This window comes from Pezoporus occidentalis, unplaced genomic scaffold, assembly GCF_034315485.1.
Source record: "Pezoporus occidentalis ecotype Australia unplaced genomic scaffold, CSIRO_AGI_Poc_V1 ctg93, whole genome shotgun sequence".
NCBI classification, from domain to species: domain Eukaryota; kingdom Metazoa; phylum Chordata; class Aves; order Psittaciformes; family Psittacidae; genus Pezoporus; species Pezoporus occidentalis.
Genome location: NW_026916294.1, coordinates 3265636 through 3283017, shown reverse-complemented (window position 1 = coordinate 3283017; position 17382 = coordinate 3265636). Strand labels below are relative to the sequence as shown.

At 41.0% G+C, this 17382-nt stretch overlaps 2 protein-coding genes across 2 annotated transcripts in view; one reads left to right on the top strand and one right to left on the bottom strand.

Annotated features, from left to right (window-relative positions):
- The window catches only part of TP53BP2 (tumor protein p53 binding protein 2), a 47954-nt gene extending 30981 nt beyond the window's left edge, over positions 1-16973 (top strand). Inside the window, exons 7-18 of the mRNA XM_062606012.1 lie at positions 282-463; positions 854-1018; positions 1410-1647; positions 3317-3445; positions 3904-4040; positions 4745-5234; positions 5544-6325; positions 8022-8159; positions 8750-8883; positions 9870-10036; positions 12653-12852; positions 16188-16973. Of these exons, the coding sequence (XP_062461996.1) occupies positions 282-463; positions 854-1018; positions 1410-1647; positions 3317-3445; positions 3904-4040; positions 4745-5234; positions 5544-6325; positions 8022-8159; positions 8750-8883; positions 9870-10036; positions 12653-12852; positions 16188-16229 (2804 nt within the window). The 3' untranslated portion in view covers positions 16230-16973. The remainder of the gene's footprint in view (positions 1-281; positions 464-853; positions 1019-1409; positions 1648-3316; positions 3446-3903; positions 4041-4744; positions 5235-5543; positions 6326-8021; positions 8160-8749; positions 8884-9869; positions 10037-12652; positions 12853-16187) is intronic.
- Positions 1-17382, bottom strand: part of DEGS1 (delta 4-desaturase, sphingolipid 1) — an 89251-nt gene that overhangs the window by 69280 nt on the left and 2589 nt on the right. The window lies entirely within an intron of this gene.

Sequence of the window (17382 nt, the reverse complement as noted above, 5' to 3'; positions counted from 1 at the left end):
CCATACTTCAGAAAGTAAAAGATGTTCTTTTTCCCTCTCACCATCAGTGCTCTAAGTAGACCAAATTTACATAACCTTGCTAGTGCATTTGCTTTTATAAACACTTGGAGGATGAGCTGGTTTGACAGGGACTGTGAGTCTGCGGCAGCTGGACGCAGCCTCGGTGCAGCACTGCTCTGGAGGCCAGCAGGGCACTCTGTCCCCTTAACTGCTGCCTTGGAAGCAGCCCACGCTCTCGGCTGTTTCTCAGGGCAGCTATTGTGCTCTCTCATCCTCTCCAGTGGAGGAGATTGAACAGATGAACAGCCTGTTCCAGCAAAAGCAGCGTGAACTGGTGCTGGCGGTGTCAAAGGTAGAGGAACTCACCAGGCAACTAGAGATGCTGAAGAATGGCCGAATTGATGGTTACCACGACAACCAGTCAGCTGTAGCAGAGCTCGACCGCCTGTACAAGGAGCTGCAGGTAATGGACAGCCAGCTTGTGACCTGTAACTCGCAGGGCTAAAAGTTGGTTGGGTTGTTTCTTGCCTAGTCAGAAAGAAATCGTGTTGCTTCTGTTCCTGACAGGGCTGTGTGGCTGCCTCTGTGCTGAGGATGCAGGGTTAGTTGTACAGGGTTCAAGGTAAATAGGGAAAGGAGCACACAGTGTATATCCCTCTTCCTTTCTGTTGGAGAATAACCAACATTTTCTCCAGGGAAAATAATCTGAGTTTGCCAGCATGACTTGACTTTTCAGAACGTTTTTCTTTCTAACTGTTTCCTGTCCCCCATCCTCAAAGTTTATTTGTTTTTATTTTTGTTTTCCTCTCCTCCCTCCTCCCCTTTTCCCCCCCTGCTTTGTGAATTTATTCAGTTGAGGAACAAACTGAACCAAGAGCAGAATGCCAAGCTGCAGCAACAGAGGGAGTGTTTGAACAAGCGCAACTTGGAGGTGGCAGTCATGGATAAGCGTGTTAATGAGCTGCGAGAGCGCCTGTGGAAGAAAAAGGCAGCTCTGCAACAGAAAGAGAATGTACCAGTAAGTGTGGGATATTTAATAACAAAACAAATAACTTCATCTATGTTCCTACAGTCTGAAGTAAAAACTTGCTTGTGGGGAAGGCTGTGCAGATGCTAGACTGGTTGTTTTTATCTGTAAGTGGTGGAAGTCTTGTATTATTAAAGTGCTTTTCATGGTATGTTGGTGTGAACCTACTTACTTGTGATAGACAAGAACTCTATGCTGTTGTGGATTTTCTTTTAGGTACTTTTTTTTTTCTATTACTACTTCAGGTTTATATCTCTTAAGCCCTTTTCATTATTGGGTATAATGTTTTATCCTTTTTGACTTCTGTTTCGAACTGTGATGGATGGATACTGCAGCATAACAGTCTTTAAATTGTTTTCTTTGCCCCACTCCCTCCACCAAGGTTTCTTCAGATGGGAATTTACCACAGCCAGCAGCTTCTGCTCCAAGTCGAGTGGCAGCAGTAGGTCCTTATATCCAGTCCTCTACTATGCCACGTATTGCTTCCAGACCTGAACTTCTGGTGAAACCAGCGTTTTCTGATGGGACACAAGCTTTGCAGGTACCTGATGGTCCACTAAAAACACAGACTCTGCCCAACATGAGAGCTGGGAGCAGTTCACAAGCTAAAGCTCCTGCAGGTAATAGCTTACAATTAATACTTTTTCCCAGAGATGTTTTGTTTTCTTACCTAAGAGCTGTGTCTCTTTGCTTTATAATGAAGTGTTATTTACAATGTCAGTCTTACATTCACTGGTGCAGGAAAATTGCAAGTAGTATTTTGTAAGCACTGACGTTATGCAATTCAATGTGTTACTTTCAGTGAGTGATTTGAGTTGTTATACAGCATAGAATGTAGAAGGGTCTTCCTGTAAACTATAGTTATCCATTTATTTATTTTAAAAGACTCCTAAAAGCTATACAAGATTGTCTGAGTTTTTAGAGGCACTTTCAGGATATACATGGTAGCAACCATGGTGCCTGTACTTAAAAACTGGCAAAGGCCAGTTTCCTGATCGTGCATTGTGGAAATGACACATACCAAGGACTAATAATTACAAGAAATATTATGAAGGAGACAGTTGATTGCAGCACAGAAACAGCAGTAAACCTGCTGACATGTTGATGGCATAGGAATACAGAGAGGCGTAAGTCTAACATCTGACTTGAAGCTTGGCCTCTCCTGCTCAGGGTTTCAGTGGAGATTTGCCTCTCTCTGGCTTTCTCCTGCAAGAAAGTGAGAGTAGAAGTCTGGAGAACCTGGAGAGCTGCAAGTGTCTGTTCTGTGCTATCTTGGAACAAGACTCACTTTTAAGATAGGCGAGAAGACAAACTTCATCTTCCTGAATAGAAAAAATGGAGACTGAGCTTGTAGAATAATTTTGTTTTTTTTATCTTTCTCCCTTCATCTCCAGTTCTGGCAGATATTATTGAAGTAGCCATGGCACAAAACCAGTCCAAGTGTTTCCTGCTGTACTGGAGAATAAAGAACAGTTTCGTTTTATCTGCTTTGCAGATCCTAAAACTGCTGGAATTTTAGCTCTGGTCCATACAAAATTTGAATGGTTGCTATAGGAATGTGTGGTGGTGTCATATTTAACTGAAGCATCACTCCTTATTTTTTAGCACTTGGGCAAAACAGCTGGTCTTCTAGAGAGACAATATCTGATGCTGCCATAATGAAACTTTTCTCCTACTGCTTATCACTATTGTTTGAATTTAATATCACATACTGTACTAGATAATTTAGAATTCAGTAGAAGTTGCTGAAATATTCAAACTAATAGCAAGTTGCAAGCATTTTCTTAGCTGTTTTTGAAGTAGACTGGATGTCTACTCCAGGGAATTAAAGACCAGCTTTAATGCGGTGTACATGGAACATGCAGATGACTTTTCTGCTTTTTTGGATATCACTAGCAGGATCTATTTATTCTTTAAAGCATCATGCTTTTGATTCTCATCCCTTCTTACCATCCTGTTACTTTTAACTTACTGTAAATATCCAAGGAGAGCTTCTTACTAACTGGAAAGAAGGCAGTTTAAAGCACTTTGTCTGAATGCTGTAGGTGCAGCTGTGTGCTAGGACAAATAGTTTTGATGCTGCTTTGATAGTTGTTTCTGAGCTTGGTTTTGCATTCCCTTTTTAAAACAAGCAAATGAGAGAATCTAAAGTGATAGGATTTATAGCAGTTAACCTGTAAATGATACTTGTACACTGTTTAAACCTGAGTCTTAGAAAAATCCCCTACCTGTAAATAAGTCAAGAAAACCCCTGTTTTAGCTTAATCTGTTCTACTTGTTCTCTCCTAGGTTCTGTGGTCCCCAGTGCAAAATCTGCCCCGTCTGCCACTGACTGGAGTAGTTCAAATGCAGACAATCATATCAGTCCAGGATCAGCCTTGACTTCAGGAAAAGGAGTTGTGACGAATGAAGGACAAGGTATGTTCTTATGTGCTTGGCATAATGTTAATATGCGGAGGATCTAGTTAATGAAACCTGTCTCTTTTAAATGCTTCATTAAATATATAGAATTTATATGAGAACACACAAAAGATAAATCAAAGAATATTGACCTGTAAGCTTTAGTGTGGTGTTGCAGGGATTTAAGAAAACACCAACCAAACAAAAAACACCCAAGGAAAAAAACAACCCCCCAAAACCAATAAAAGACCCCCACAAAGAAAAGACCTCCAATAAACCCACCTCGTTTTGGGTAGTGAAGTAGATCCTAATGCCTTCATACATGTTCTGTTGCAAGGCACAGCATTTGGCAGGCTTTTGGGTCCCTTCGCACAGGGGTAGGATGCATACGCTGTCTTGAATATTGCATGGAACAGGACTCTTCTTCCTGCAGTTGTTGTCCCTTTTGAAAGTCTTCCCCTCTCTCTTAACAACAGCTGAAGGAGAAACTTTTTTACGAGACAAAGAGAAGAAAGTGCGTCCGTTCTCCATGTTTGACTCTGTGGACCAGTCTGCTGGGATGGGCACGCTGAGAAAGAACCAGAGCAGTGAAGATCTCCTGCGAGAGGCACAGGTATGCAGGAAACTCCTGAACTACCCTATTCCATCTGATGGGGATTGCTACACCACTTTTCCATTGTTGCTGTTGGAAACCTCTTTGAAGAGGACCTAGGTCATCTTTTAAGGGGTGACTTTTCTAAGGAAATAGATGTATTTTAGGCTTTTAATAGCAAGTGGTAACTCAAAATCATTCCCCACAGTCACTGTGATGCGTATGGGGTTTTCTCCCAAAGACTATCCGTACAAAGCATTTGCATTCTAAATTTTCTTTAGAATCATTTACACATTTGTTTCAGTGTTTAATGCAGCAGTGTCCTTCAGATGTTTGATTGCAAGACTTCTCACCTAAATCTAGGCATGGGCACAATTTGGTCATGTAGGGGTGAAGTGGCATAGAATACCTGGGGATGGATGGCAAGTGCTTTGCTGGAAAACAAGCTTCTTGCCTGCAGGTGATACTAGGTGCTTCTGCTAGCTCTAGAGAAATTACTGTGCCCTGTCCTCATTTGATGTTATAAACATAGTTGCTACAGAAGGAACGGGTTCAAAGTATAGAAAACTATGATGATAAAATGTTTCATCATGTTGTAAATATTGGGCAGCAACAGTAGAAATGTTTGATACTGTGTCATCCTTTAAGTCTCTTTAGACCTTCAGGACAGAACTTCTAAAACATGTTTTGCTGTTTAACCTTAATTAATACTTTTTGTCTTTCAGACAGCCAATAAAAATATAACAAAGGTACCACCACCTGTCCCCACTAAACCAAAACAGATAAACTTGCCTTACTTTGGTCAAACCAGTCACCTGCAACCTTCTGATACTAAGCTGGATGGAAACCTGCAGAAGCTGCCTTTGGCTGTTGTAACTATGGGGAACAAACCAAAAACAGTGGCACAGCAGCCTTCCCATCCTTCTCAGCAGATACAGCAAAGAATTTCTGTGCCACCTGCAGGCTCTTCCTCTAGCCAGGACCAAATTCTTCCCTCCTCCAAACAGGAGAGTCCCCCAGCAGCAGCTGTGAGACCTTTTACACCTCAGCCATCCAAAGAGAGCTCACTCCCACCATTTCGAAAGCCTCAAACTGTGGCAGCAAGCTCAATTTATAGCATGTATACACAACAGCAGACTCCTGGGAAGAACTTCCAGCAAGCAGTGCAGAGTGCTTTGACAAGGGCACAGACCAGAGGACCACACTTCCCAAGTGGTAAGCATGTGGTTTTCTACCTCTTTTCTCAGATAGGTGTACTTTGCACCTGGTCTGTGGGTATAAAGCTGTTCTTCAGTGGAATTAGGTAGGTTAGTGCAGCTGTAAGACTGTTAGGTAGAATATCTGTCTGGCATTTACAAGATAATTTAATGGTAATCCTGGTTATCAGATCAATTCTGTGTGGCTGATTGTGTTATTCTGCTTCTTTGCCCTATGTAGGTGAATGAGGTTGTGTGTTGGTTTTAGGTTGGTTGATCAGATGTTCACACTTATTCTTTCCCCACCTCTCCCTGAACTACTTTGCAGTGTATGGCAAGCCTGTGATGGCAGGAGCTGGTGTACAGAATCAGCTGCCACAGACAGAGAACATCTACTCAAACCTCCAAGGCAAGCCAGGCAGTCCAGAGCCTGAGATGGAAACAGCTGCTTCTGCTCATGAAAACCATGAAACCGAGCGCATCCCCCGTCCCCTCAGCCCAACCAAATTGCTGCCTTTCTTATCCAATCCGTACCGCAACCAGAGTGATGCTGACCTGGAAGCACTACGGAAGAAGCTGTCCAATGCACCCAGGCCACTGAAGAAACGTAGCTCCATTACTGAGCCAGAAGGACCTAATGGCCCCAATATTCAGAAGCTCTTGTATCAGAGGACCACTCTGGCTGCAATGGAGACTATCTCAGCGCCATCACATCCCTCCAAACAGACAGCATCAGCTGCCAGTCCTGAAAGCCCAGCAGAAATCCCAAATCCTTATCTAAGTGCAGAATCAGAAAAAGAACCAGCTGCTTCTATGCCAGAGCCGACCATTGCTGAGGAAACAGAAAACACACCGGCAGATCAGAGTGAAGCTGCTGTTCCCTCCACAGCTCTGGACACTCTACCTGAGGGAGTATCAGATGGTGATGAACTCACACAGCCAAAAACAGAAGAACCAAGCCTAGAAGCTTCACTGCCACTGGAGGTGTACATGGAAGAGTATCCTCCATACCCACCACCACCCTATCCATCGGGGGAACCAGAGAGTTTGGGAGATGACTCGCTCAGTATGAGGCCTCCTGAAGTTACTGGACAGTTTTCCTTGCCTCCTGTAAGTATTAGCTAGCCTACAACTTAGGTGCCATGTTAGTAAGTCATCTTGATGTCATGAAACCTGCCCCTTGTATTGCAGAGCTTTGACAAACAGCCTAGAAGTCTCTCTATGGGTGTCTGTTTTTTTTGTGTGTTGCAGAGTGAATGACAGTAATGAAAAGTCTCTTGTTGTCTCTAGAATTAATCATATGATGAAAAGTTTCAAACGGAACTTTGTACACAAATAATAAAACTCTTCTGGGCTTTAAAGAACATTCCTTAGAGAAGTCTGCCTAGTACATCCAGACTGGACTTTCTTCTTAGGAGAAATTAAAGTATGGTGGGTTTTTTTTTTGAGGCACGGATACAGATTTCAGAAGCATTTCCCCCTACAAGATAGAAACTAATTTATCTTAATCCTGAATTGCATTTGTTTATGTGAAAGTTCCTTACTTGAAAAGGAGAAGAGGATTAATTTCTGCTCTAAAAACTGATTTGTAGACATCATCTGACTTGCACTTCTACTGAAATGTGGTCTGAATTTTGCTTTGGTTTTATGGTGTTACCTTACTGTCGTAGAACCGAAATGCTCACTGCTTTCAGTTCCTCAAAGAATTTCTTTGAAAACCCATCATGAATAGAATTTTAATGACTTGATACATGAAAGTGTTTTTTCCTCCATCACTTCAGAGGAGTTAAAAAGCTTTAAATGTGTATTAAATAGTTATTGCATGTTAGTTTTCATGCTTTAAAGACTTTGACCTTGCTCTCTTTTACAAGGAAACTTGAGTAGTAGGATTTCTTAAATTCTAAGAACTCTCTTTGGTTGGTTCTGTAACAATTCTCAGTTCTGTGATGATAGAGAAGAAACTAGCCCAACTTCTTGATTTAAATGCTTGGGTTGTGCTGAGAGGCTTTTTCTTTAAGAAGCCCATACTTTTCATATTATGTATAAATCAACAGGCAAAAGAGTATTTTCTGGGAGTCTCTTCTTACGTATCTTATCTTTACGTGTTTGCTCTTGCAAAACATGAGTCATGTCTATTCATTTTCTCCTGGACATCTGTCAGAAATTTACATACCCGTATGAATAGTGTTTATTGCTGCTGCACAGCCAGCTGGGGAGAGCGCTGAGCTAATGCGTGCATATTCTCTGAAGGAAAGAGTACAAACTCAGCTATAGAAATACTTGCTTTCCAGTACCACTGGGAGCATCTGAAGTGTTTCTACACTTGGCTCTATATTTTTTTCTGAAACCATTTTCCATAACTGTTTGTTTCTGCTAACCTCTGCTAAATTTAGGAGAATGCTAGGAACTTAACATGGGTGCTTAAAAAGTGTAGTGTACTTCATGGAGTGTACGACTTGGTTTGTGTAACGCCTTTGAGAGAACAGATGCTAAAATGGTTTTAATAAGAAAGGCATTTTTTCCTGATCTTCAGGGATTTGGGAGTTTTATTATTTTGTTGATGTGTTTGATCAAGGTAACTTCTGTATTTGGGTTGAATAGTGACCTTGTCCAGAGGCAGAGATTTCTTCAGAACATGCCTAACCTATAGTATTTATGTGTCAGGGAGTTGGTTGAAAACAGTCTAAATTTCATATTAGACACTGCCTTAATTGGCCATTTTTGCTGTCATTCCCAAATAAGAAATTCTGTATTCTTGTTCTTCTCAGGGAAAAAAATGCCTGTAACTCATCTTACCTTTTCACAGGGGAAGAGGACAAACTTGCGTAAAACCGGCTCTGAGAGAATTGGGCATGGAATGAGAGTGAAATTCAATCCCCTCGCGTTGCTTCTGGATTCATCTTTGGAGGGAGAGTTTGACCTCGTGCAGAGAATAATTTACGAGGTACAAATGTGAACTTGTAACTTGTGAAGCAGTCCTGCTTCAAACTGGGAAATTGGAGCTTTTCTGCAGTGGGGAAGCTAAAATAATAGTGCACAACCTAGATCTGCCCTTGAGGAGATAAGCCCTAACAGGACATGGCTACTTGGAAGCTGATTTTAAAAGTCTGTCAAATCGCCACTCGATATTTAGCATTGATACTATAAATGTGCAGAACAACTCTTTCCTTATGTTTTATGTGGTGTTTTATCCCCTATCTATGTTATCAAATAATTGGATAACCAAAATCAACATGGATTTTGCTTATCATTAAATAGACAAATATCAGAAACTTGTTACAAGTACTAAGTTATCCAGACGCTATTTCTCTAAACTACTTTAGGTTCTCACTGTTAAAAGGAGATTGCAAGCTTATATGTGCGTCTTCTTGTGAGATTAGTTACTGCTGTAGTTTTCTGCCTGTTTCTCATGTCCTTCAGAAAAATAAGGCTCAAAATCAAAATGAGATTAAGAGAACTCATTTTTCTGTGTGAAGAGATGTTTACTGTAAAAAGTTTCACCAGAATGTGAATGGTCCTTTTCTGGCTCAATAGGTTGAAGATCCCAGCATGCCCAACGATGAAGGGATTACTGCCCTGCACAATGCTGTGTGTGCTGGGCACACAGAAATTGTGAAGTTCCTGGTACAGTTTGGTGTGAATGTGAATGCTGCAGATAGTGATGGATGGTAAGGCTTTCTGTAAGTGGTACTTTCTGCACCAGAGAGCTATGGCTTGGGGACTGCTACAGGTCCTCACTTTGCTTCTATAGAGCTGGCAATGACTTTTCCACAGTAGAGTAGCAGCAGTTCTCTGTGGGACATCATATGTGAGCGCATAGAGGAGAAAATAGCCAAATTATCCTAATATTCCCTATATGAAAAAACTCTCTTTGAGGTCCAGTAGTGTGGATACAGTTGTCAGGAAGTTGCTTTGTTTCTTCAAGGTATTGGAAGACAGCTTATGCATAACGAGCCATTTGCTGAAATTCCCAGTGTCCTCTCTGTGAGAGCCTATAGCTTTACCTATGCTCTGGGCAGTATCTAGCCCTGCAAGTTCTCCTCAGTTCTTTGTTCAATACTCTAACTTGAAAACAAAACAGGAAACCAAAACCTGCAAACCAGGCTTGCAGCTGATAATGGGTTACATATCCTTCTTAGAGGTAGCTAGGGAGCTTATTTACAAGGGGCTGGGAGCTGTGATTTTACTATTATTTCTGCCTATAACAAAAGTGTCTAAGGCCCAAGACTGAATAAAGATGCATGTGTCCCTTACCTTCAGTAGTTATCTGAATTACCTGCACTTGTCATCAAGTTAAGTCTTGAAGTAATTGTAAGCAACATGATGTCAGGAAGATTTTGAATATTGATTTATTTTTTTATTATTTTTAATGCCTTCATGTTCTTAAAGTGTTGATGGGTTACAAAAAGGTAGCGTAACTAGAGATCCATATGGAAATCTAGCTTTAGGGCTCAAGCAGCTCTTGGTAGCTCCTGTTATCTGTGAAAAGCAATTAGTCTTGACATCCTGGGTTAAGTGCTTCTGGTGGGAGGTCTTCAGCGATGTAGTACTGATTGCTGGAGGTCATGCATGAAAGTGGTTTGCTCCCAGGAGTCTATACTGCTCATAGCAGTGCTTGCAAGTAAAGCATCCTCTTTTTCTTCTTGGCTTGCAGGACCCCATTACACTGTGCAGCATCTTGCAATAACGTGCAGGTGTGCAAGTTCCTGGTGGAGTCGGGGGCAGCTGTATTTGCAATGACCTACAGTGACATGCAGACGGCTGCAGACAAGTGTGAGGAAATGGAGGAAGGCTACACACAGTGCTCCCAGTTCTTGTATGGTAAGTGGTGACGGCAGAGTTCTGGAGTACGCTAGGGACTCGCCTGGCATTTTTAACTATGTTTTTGGGTGAGGAATGTAAGTCGCACATTCAGGTTGTGTGCCCATGCCTCAGGTTCCTCCGAGGGAGAGGTTTTAGCCAGCTTCTTGTCACAGAATGAGGTCCATCAAGACCAACTTGATACTATTCAACCTATAGAGAAAATCTGAGCAGCAAAGTTTTCCCTGCATTAAAAACCTGAAGTGTGTGCATTGGCAGATACATTAGCGTGAGGTGGTGATTAGGTGAATCTTGCCACGTAAGTACTTCTACATAAAATCAAAAGCTGTATGGATATCTCAGTAGGCAGCTCATGTCTGTTAGCTAGTGCCTTTAAATGAGGAATGTTTCCTACTGTGCACTTCAGAGCCAAGAAAGGTATTGCCAAGTTTCTACCTTTATGGAGCTTAGTAAGTGTTGAATTTGACTTTGCTTTCTGGCCTTTTTCTTCTCTTGCATTTAAAAAGGAATACCGTATTACTTTTATTCAAATAGTAAGACTACAGAGAAACCATCTTTTAATGGAGAGAATTAATTCCCCCTAGGGTGTGATGAGTATTAGTCAATGAGGTTTTAAATTACTTTTCTGTGTGTTTTGTATGTAGCTTTTGTCCCCTAGGCACCTACCAGCTGGACTGTCAAGTAATACCAATGCAATGCAGTGTAAAAAGCTGTAATACAGCCTTTCTGGTTTTGTGGAACATGGGACATCTGAGTTTCTGTAAGCTGCTCAGCCAGCATATTTCAAAGCAGTCTGTCCAGCTGTCCTCACTAAGCTTGAAAACTGTATCTCTTGCTGCCAAATACATAGTTTTCTTTATGAGGGAAAGAAGCCCATTTAACTAGCATCAAAATCTGGGTTAAGTAAAATTCCATTTAATTTTGTATATAGGCTCCAATGGTGGTCATCAACAGCAAATGCCTGAGGAAGATTGTAGGACTAGATTAAAAATAATAATACTTGTTCAATATATCTTACTGATTTTAACTTTGATAGGAGTTAAGAGATGGTATCTTTGTGTTTAATAGATCTTGAAAGATTTCTTCCAGGAATTTGCCTAATTCTTAAATTCAGGTAAACAGCCCACGGTCCCCTGTGGGAAGGAGTTCCGTGGCTTTGTTATATACAGCATGAAGAAACACATTCTTTTTGTGGGTTTTCTTTGGACCCACCATCTGGTGATCTCGCTTGATACTGTTTTTTGTTGGACTTGGGATTTTTGGTTTTTATGCTGTAAGATGCTTTTCAGTGTGTTCTGAAAGGACTGTAAGGCTTTGGTTTATAGCCAGCTTTTCCAAATTGAAATCACTGAAACTAAGGTATCTCTTGATACAGGATGAAATTCAGCTATCAAATTTCTGTATTGTTCCATTAGGAATTAGTCCCATTGCGAATACTGTTTCTGGTTGCCTAGTTAGAGTAACAAATTCATTCACTTGTTAAATCTTGTTTCTTGCTGCACATGTGGGTGCAGAGCACGGCTTTTGCCAAACTAATTATACCAAATGCAAAGCAAGGTAAGAGTTTCTCTGAGTAGACCTAAGCATGCAGTGGAAGTAATCTACTTCTACATGATGAGCTGGTATGTGCAAATAAAGAACTTGATCTGAGCAGATGCTTCCTTCAGCAGATGTAGGTAAGAATCCTATACAATAGGTTGTTCTATTCTCTTACAATAGGTAAGAGATGAAAAGGGAAATGTGAAGTTTCACAATACTACGTGTAATGTACTCTTTGTTTGGTTTTTATACTGCCAGGAGCAGTAGGATTCAGTGTTTTGAAGTGGAATAATTACCTAAGAAGATTTGTATAATAGTTAATATGCCTTTTCTGGTTTCCTGCTTAGAAGCTGAGGAATGTATACAGAAAGAATAGTATTTTATCTTTGGCTACAGCTGTAAAACGAGGAAGTTCTAAATAACATCTGCAGGAGGGTGTACATATGTTCTCCAGAACACCTTGGTTGAGAAGCAGTTTAACAGAACTGTGTTTCGGAAGTAAGTGTTTAAAAAAGAATTAAAATAGGGCAGAAATTAAGAACTGCTGTGATAGCTGGTAGGGAGCAGACAAAACTTTCAGGTACAGGTCTGAGATGCAACTTGTTTGAAAGTTCTGAAATGAAGTGACACAGGTGCCAAATGACACCTCAAGCATCCAAATGAGAGTGGTGGTCAACATAAGGAGGTATTGCTATCCCTTTTGACAGAAAGAGATTGCTAATGAACTGAGTGTACAAAGAAGTGTTTCTTGCTCATCACTTTGTAGGAAGTGTGAACACTGGCACAAAAAACAACCTTTTATCAATTGATGTTCCTCTCCCCATTTACCTTGTATTTTTGAACATGCCTAAGGAAGTAATCTATCTGCTGTGTGCAGAGGCCAACTTCACACTGCCACCTTTTCTGGGAGCGGCTTCCAGTGGGCTGATGATAGCAAGGTGCTAAGAGTGATAGGAACCGAGTCTGGTTGTGTGGTTACTTCAGTAAGAGTACAGCAGTCTTTCCAACTATTGGCTTTTTTCCCCCCTTTTTTTTCCTTCACTTATTTTTAGCTGCTCTGTATTTTTAATGTTGCAGGGGTCCAGGAGAAAATGGGGATAATGAACAAAGGAGTAATTTATGGACTCTGGGATTATGAGGCTCAGAATGACGATGAGCTCTCAATGAAAGAAGGAGACTGCATGACAATCCTGCGCCGGGAAGATGAAGATGAAATTGAGTGGTGGTGGGCACGGCTGAATGACAAGGAAGGTTATGTTCCCCGCAACCTACTAGGGGTGAGTCCTTGCTATTTACAGTTAAAAAACCCAGCCCACTATGTGGAATTTACACAGCACTATTCTCATGCATTTAGGTTAGGTGCAATTTCAAAGTCAAGAGGAAGGAGTTGATGTTCTTCATTTGTTCATTTGGGGAGTTGAACATCTTGGCAGAGTGGGTTAACACCCTCTGTTAGGTACCTAACACCCATTATGTTAATGGGTGCATAACAGGAAAACATGTATCACCACCCTGTTATCGATAGCAGGTTCTAATACCAACCTTGTCTCACGATCTTAGAGAAAAAAAAAGCAAGCTTTTATCTGAATATGACTTGTGTATAAGGTTTTATAGAATCATAGAATAGTTAGGGTTGGAAAGGACCTTAAAATCATCTAGTTCCAACCCCCTTGCCATGGGCAGGGACACCTCACACTAAACCATGTCACCCAAGGCTCTGTCCAACCCGGCCTTGAACACTGCCAGGGATGGAGCATTCACAGCTTCCCTGGGCAACCTATTCCAATGCCTCACCACTCTCACAGTAAAGAATTTCTTCCTTATATCCAATCTAAATTTCCCCTATTTTTTAACCTGTTACCCCTTGTCCTGTCACTAGTCCCTAGTGAGGAGTCCCTCTCCAGCATCCCTGGAGGCTGCTATGAGGTCTCCACGCAGCCTTCTCTTCTCCAGGCTGAACAGCCCCAACTTTCTCAGCCCGTCTTCATACAGGGGGTGCTCCAGTCCCCTGATCATCCTTGTGGCCCTCCTCTGGACTTGTTCCAACAGTTCCATGTCCTTTTTATGTTGAGGACACCAGAACTGCACACAATACTCCAAGTGTGGTCTCACAAGTGCAGAGTAGAGGGGCAGGATCACCTCCTTCGACCTGCTGGTCACGCTCCTTTTGATGCAGCCCAGGATACGGTTGGCTCTCTGGGCTGCAAGCGCACACTGAAGGTGGCTCTTGTTCATTTTCTCATCGACCAACACCCCCAAGTCCTTCTCTGCAGGGCTGCTCTGAATCTCTTCTTTGCTCAACCTGTAGCTGTGCCTGTTTTGTTGAGCATGTGAATAGAACTGGGTTTCCCCTCTTTCAGAAAGTGATACACTGGCACAAAGGGCCTTCAGAACTGAAACTTTTATGAAGAATGAGTCATGAGTCCTTCCCTGTCTGGGTGTATACAGGGCACCTTGTGGCCTGAGATGGTTTCCCAAAGAGCTTTAAGGCAAACATTGTAAAATTCTATGGTTATCTTTTTTCTAGTGTTGAAAAAACATTTCCAAATAAAGGCAGATCTTTGTTTTCTCCTATGCTCTTTAAGTAATATTTAACCGTATATCAAAGGCCTTAAATGAACAGCCTCTCCTTTCCTCATCACCTTCTGTGCTACCTGTTTTATTAAACATAATTGTGTACAAATAATAGATACTTCCAGTTATGTCCCTGTATTTCTTCTTATGGCTGAGTTGCTAGAAAACATGTAGCAGATGGACACATGTATAAAAATTTCCATTAAGCTTTTCTCTACATATCCAGTTGCCTTGCTGCTAGAGATGAGGTTCTGCCAATGCTAAAGATTAACCACTGTGACTTTTAGCTGATTGACATATGATGCTTGAAAAAGGCTGAGCCACCTTCCTCATGCAGATAGTCCTTACTCTTAAACTGGTTAAGTTTTGCAGAGCAACTCTACCTACTGCAAAATCAGTTTTCATTTCTGCATTGCTTTTTTCAGGTCAGGCCTACCCACAACATACTGTAAAATTCTCCCTAACTTGGTAATTCTGCACAGTTTTTTGTTCTCCAGACATAAACTTTTCTAGATCAAGAGCAGCGATGAGCCCTGCACAGTAAGGTCAGAAAGGTTAGAGATAGCAGATTCTTTTGTTTGCTTTTTATTTCCACTCCCCAAGGTTTGTGTGTTTCTTCTTCGTAGCTCACTCAGCCTGAGCACAGGTAGGAGCATCTGTGCTTCTGTAATAAAAAGCTTAAAGTGGAGAACACAACTCATTCTTCTAAGCACAACCCAGTCTGAACAGAACCTTTGGGGAAAACTACTGAAGCCCAGTATTAACTGTTACACTCTTCTCTACTGAGCCATTCTGGTGCTGCTGCTGAAGTATTCTGTAGTTATTCTCAAAAGCAATTACTGGACTCCTAACATAGCAGCTGAAATCTAGGCTAAGATGTTCAGCACAGAGGAAAATGTTTGCTAGTTTAATATATTCTTATATTAAGCTGTATTTTTATTATAACTGATTTATCCTTTTGCAGTTAGGTGCACTGAATGAAGACAAGGATTAAATTGTCTGCATCAGTACTCTACCCTTCTTAGTGACTCACAAGCTCCCTAAGCTGTATGAGAGCTCTAGAACTGAAGGCAAATAAGATAATGCTGTCAATATACTGACTTAATACCAAACAATCAGGTGTTATGCTGTTGTTACTGACTGACTGACTTCATCTTTGCCACTGGTGAAATCATAGCAGGCTGAGACAAAGCTTGGGGATGAAGCTGGTTCTTTTCCTAATTGTTAGCTGACTATTCAGAAGAAAGCATCTTTAAGGAGCATTGATGTTTAGAGCATGGAGGATTCATCTTTCCTGATTTTATGAAGTGTACCCTTTTGGTTTTAGATGCCAGTTTTTCAGAACAGTAGTTGATCCCAAAGCCCTTTGCAACTGGGAGCCAAAAGCTTCCCAAGCATCATGGTACTGCTGCCTTGAACTGTGTCCCATCAGTTTGTCACCCTGTGGCCAAGGCAGTCTCTGTGCTGCTGCGTGCACAGCCAGAATGAGTAAATAGCACATAGCTCAAGGGCTGTAGGGTGGCATCTCCTGATTGATTGGTGAGTGACTAAACGAATTTAACTGGCCACCCACTATGCACCAAGTAAAGCACAGCTCCTACAGTGCCATGGTTGTTATGCAGGGAAGTGTTTCCAGCTTGCCCAAGGCTATAGATACATAAAGGCTGATGGGCATTGAGATAGAGAAAGCAAAACAGGCTTTAATACCTCTTTCCATTTATAAAACAGGGAAAAATCTTGTAGTTCACCGACTTACAAAGCCACATGCGTTTCCTAGCACACCCATCTGGTCAGAGCTGAAAGTACTGAGTTACGTGGTGGTCAGTACCTTCTTTTTGTACTGACAAGATATAGTTTTTTTTTTTTTTAAGCTTTCCTAAGAATGCTAGATTTGTATTTGTTACTGCTCTGGGAGTTACTTATAACCATGCTTTTTCTACTAGAGATTACATTAGAATTGTAGCATCAGCCAGGTTTTTCTTTTAATTATTTCTTAATAGTAGTAAAATTGTAACTCTCATTTCTGTTTTACCCTCAGCTGTATCCAAGGATTAAACCTAGACAAAGAAGCTTGGCATGAACTAGTACAGAAGCCAGATTCTTGAAGTACTAATCATGGATGACTTATGAAAAAAAGTCATTTTGTGTTGGTTCCAATATCATGAGACTTATTTCAATGACAATGTAATTTGAAAGCTATGAAGCATGTGCTTTGAAAACAAATGAAGGATTGATGCATTAGCAAATGGATGAGGGCATTCTCCAAGATGAAATAATGCATACAAGCAAATGACATTCTGCTGCCTTTGGTCTAAGCAAGCCATTATGTTCAAGTACCCACTCTGATTTCCTCAGACGTGGCAGGAAAGAATTTCACATTTTTCTTCATTAACTACAAGGACCTTTTCGATTTACCATTGAAGGAATCATCATGAAATGGACAACTTGGCTTTGTCCAAATTTATCCTGCAGCTTTTCCAGATGGGAGAAATTAAAGCAAGTATGTGCACAGCACCCAAATGGTTATTGCTGGAAGCAGAATGTTAAAGCAGCTAAACCGAAGTGCGTCTGAACAGTGAGAGCCACATGACCAATCCATTAAGCAATAACTTCTAAAAATACTGTAGCATCTTAGGAATTCCATGTATTCAAAATATTATGTGCTGTAACAGACAATGTAGTTTTAGATTCCTCTTTTTACGGGGAGCCTCATGTATTTATTGTATTTTGTACCTTGAAAACTAAGTGTAGAAACTTTGTAGTCCTTGATAACTTGTTTTTACTTGACTGTGATACTATTAAACTTCTGTCTCCTTAAGCTTTAGCTCCAGGTACTCTAGTGTCAAGTTTTTATTAGACTATCTGAAACTGTTACCAGCAAGATGTGCTGCTGTTCTACATCACACTAACATTCACCTACTCTTCTATATTGAAGTGAACCTCTCCTCCCCTATTTGTTCAAGACAGTCTTTCTGCATTTAAAATTAAGCTGAATCTGGTAGTTGCAAATAAGCTTTGTTAATCGTAAGGGACAGACTTAAGAAGAAAACCTTGGAACAAGTATTTTCCAAATAAAGCCTTTCCCCTAGAACTATCCTTTATAGATAATCATTTGATCATAAACACTATTTAACAGAGGATCAGATATTTATGAAGTACCTCACTGCTTCTCCCTTTATGCTCATGTTTTCCTACTAGGTAAATCCTTACTGCTTGCTGAAAAGGTACTTGTT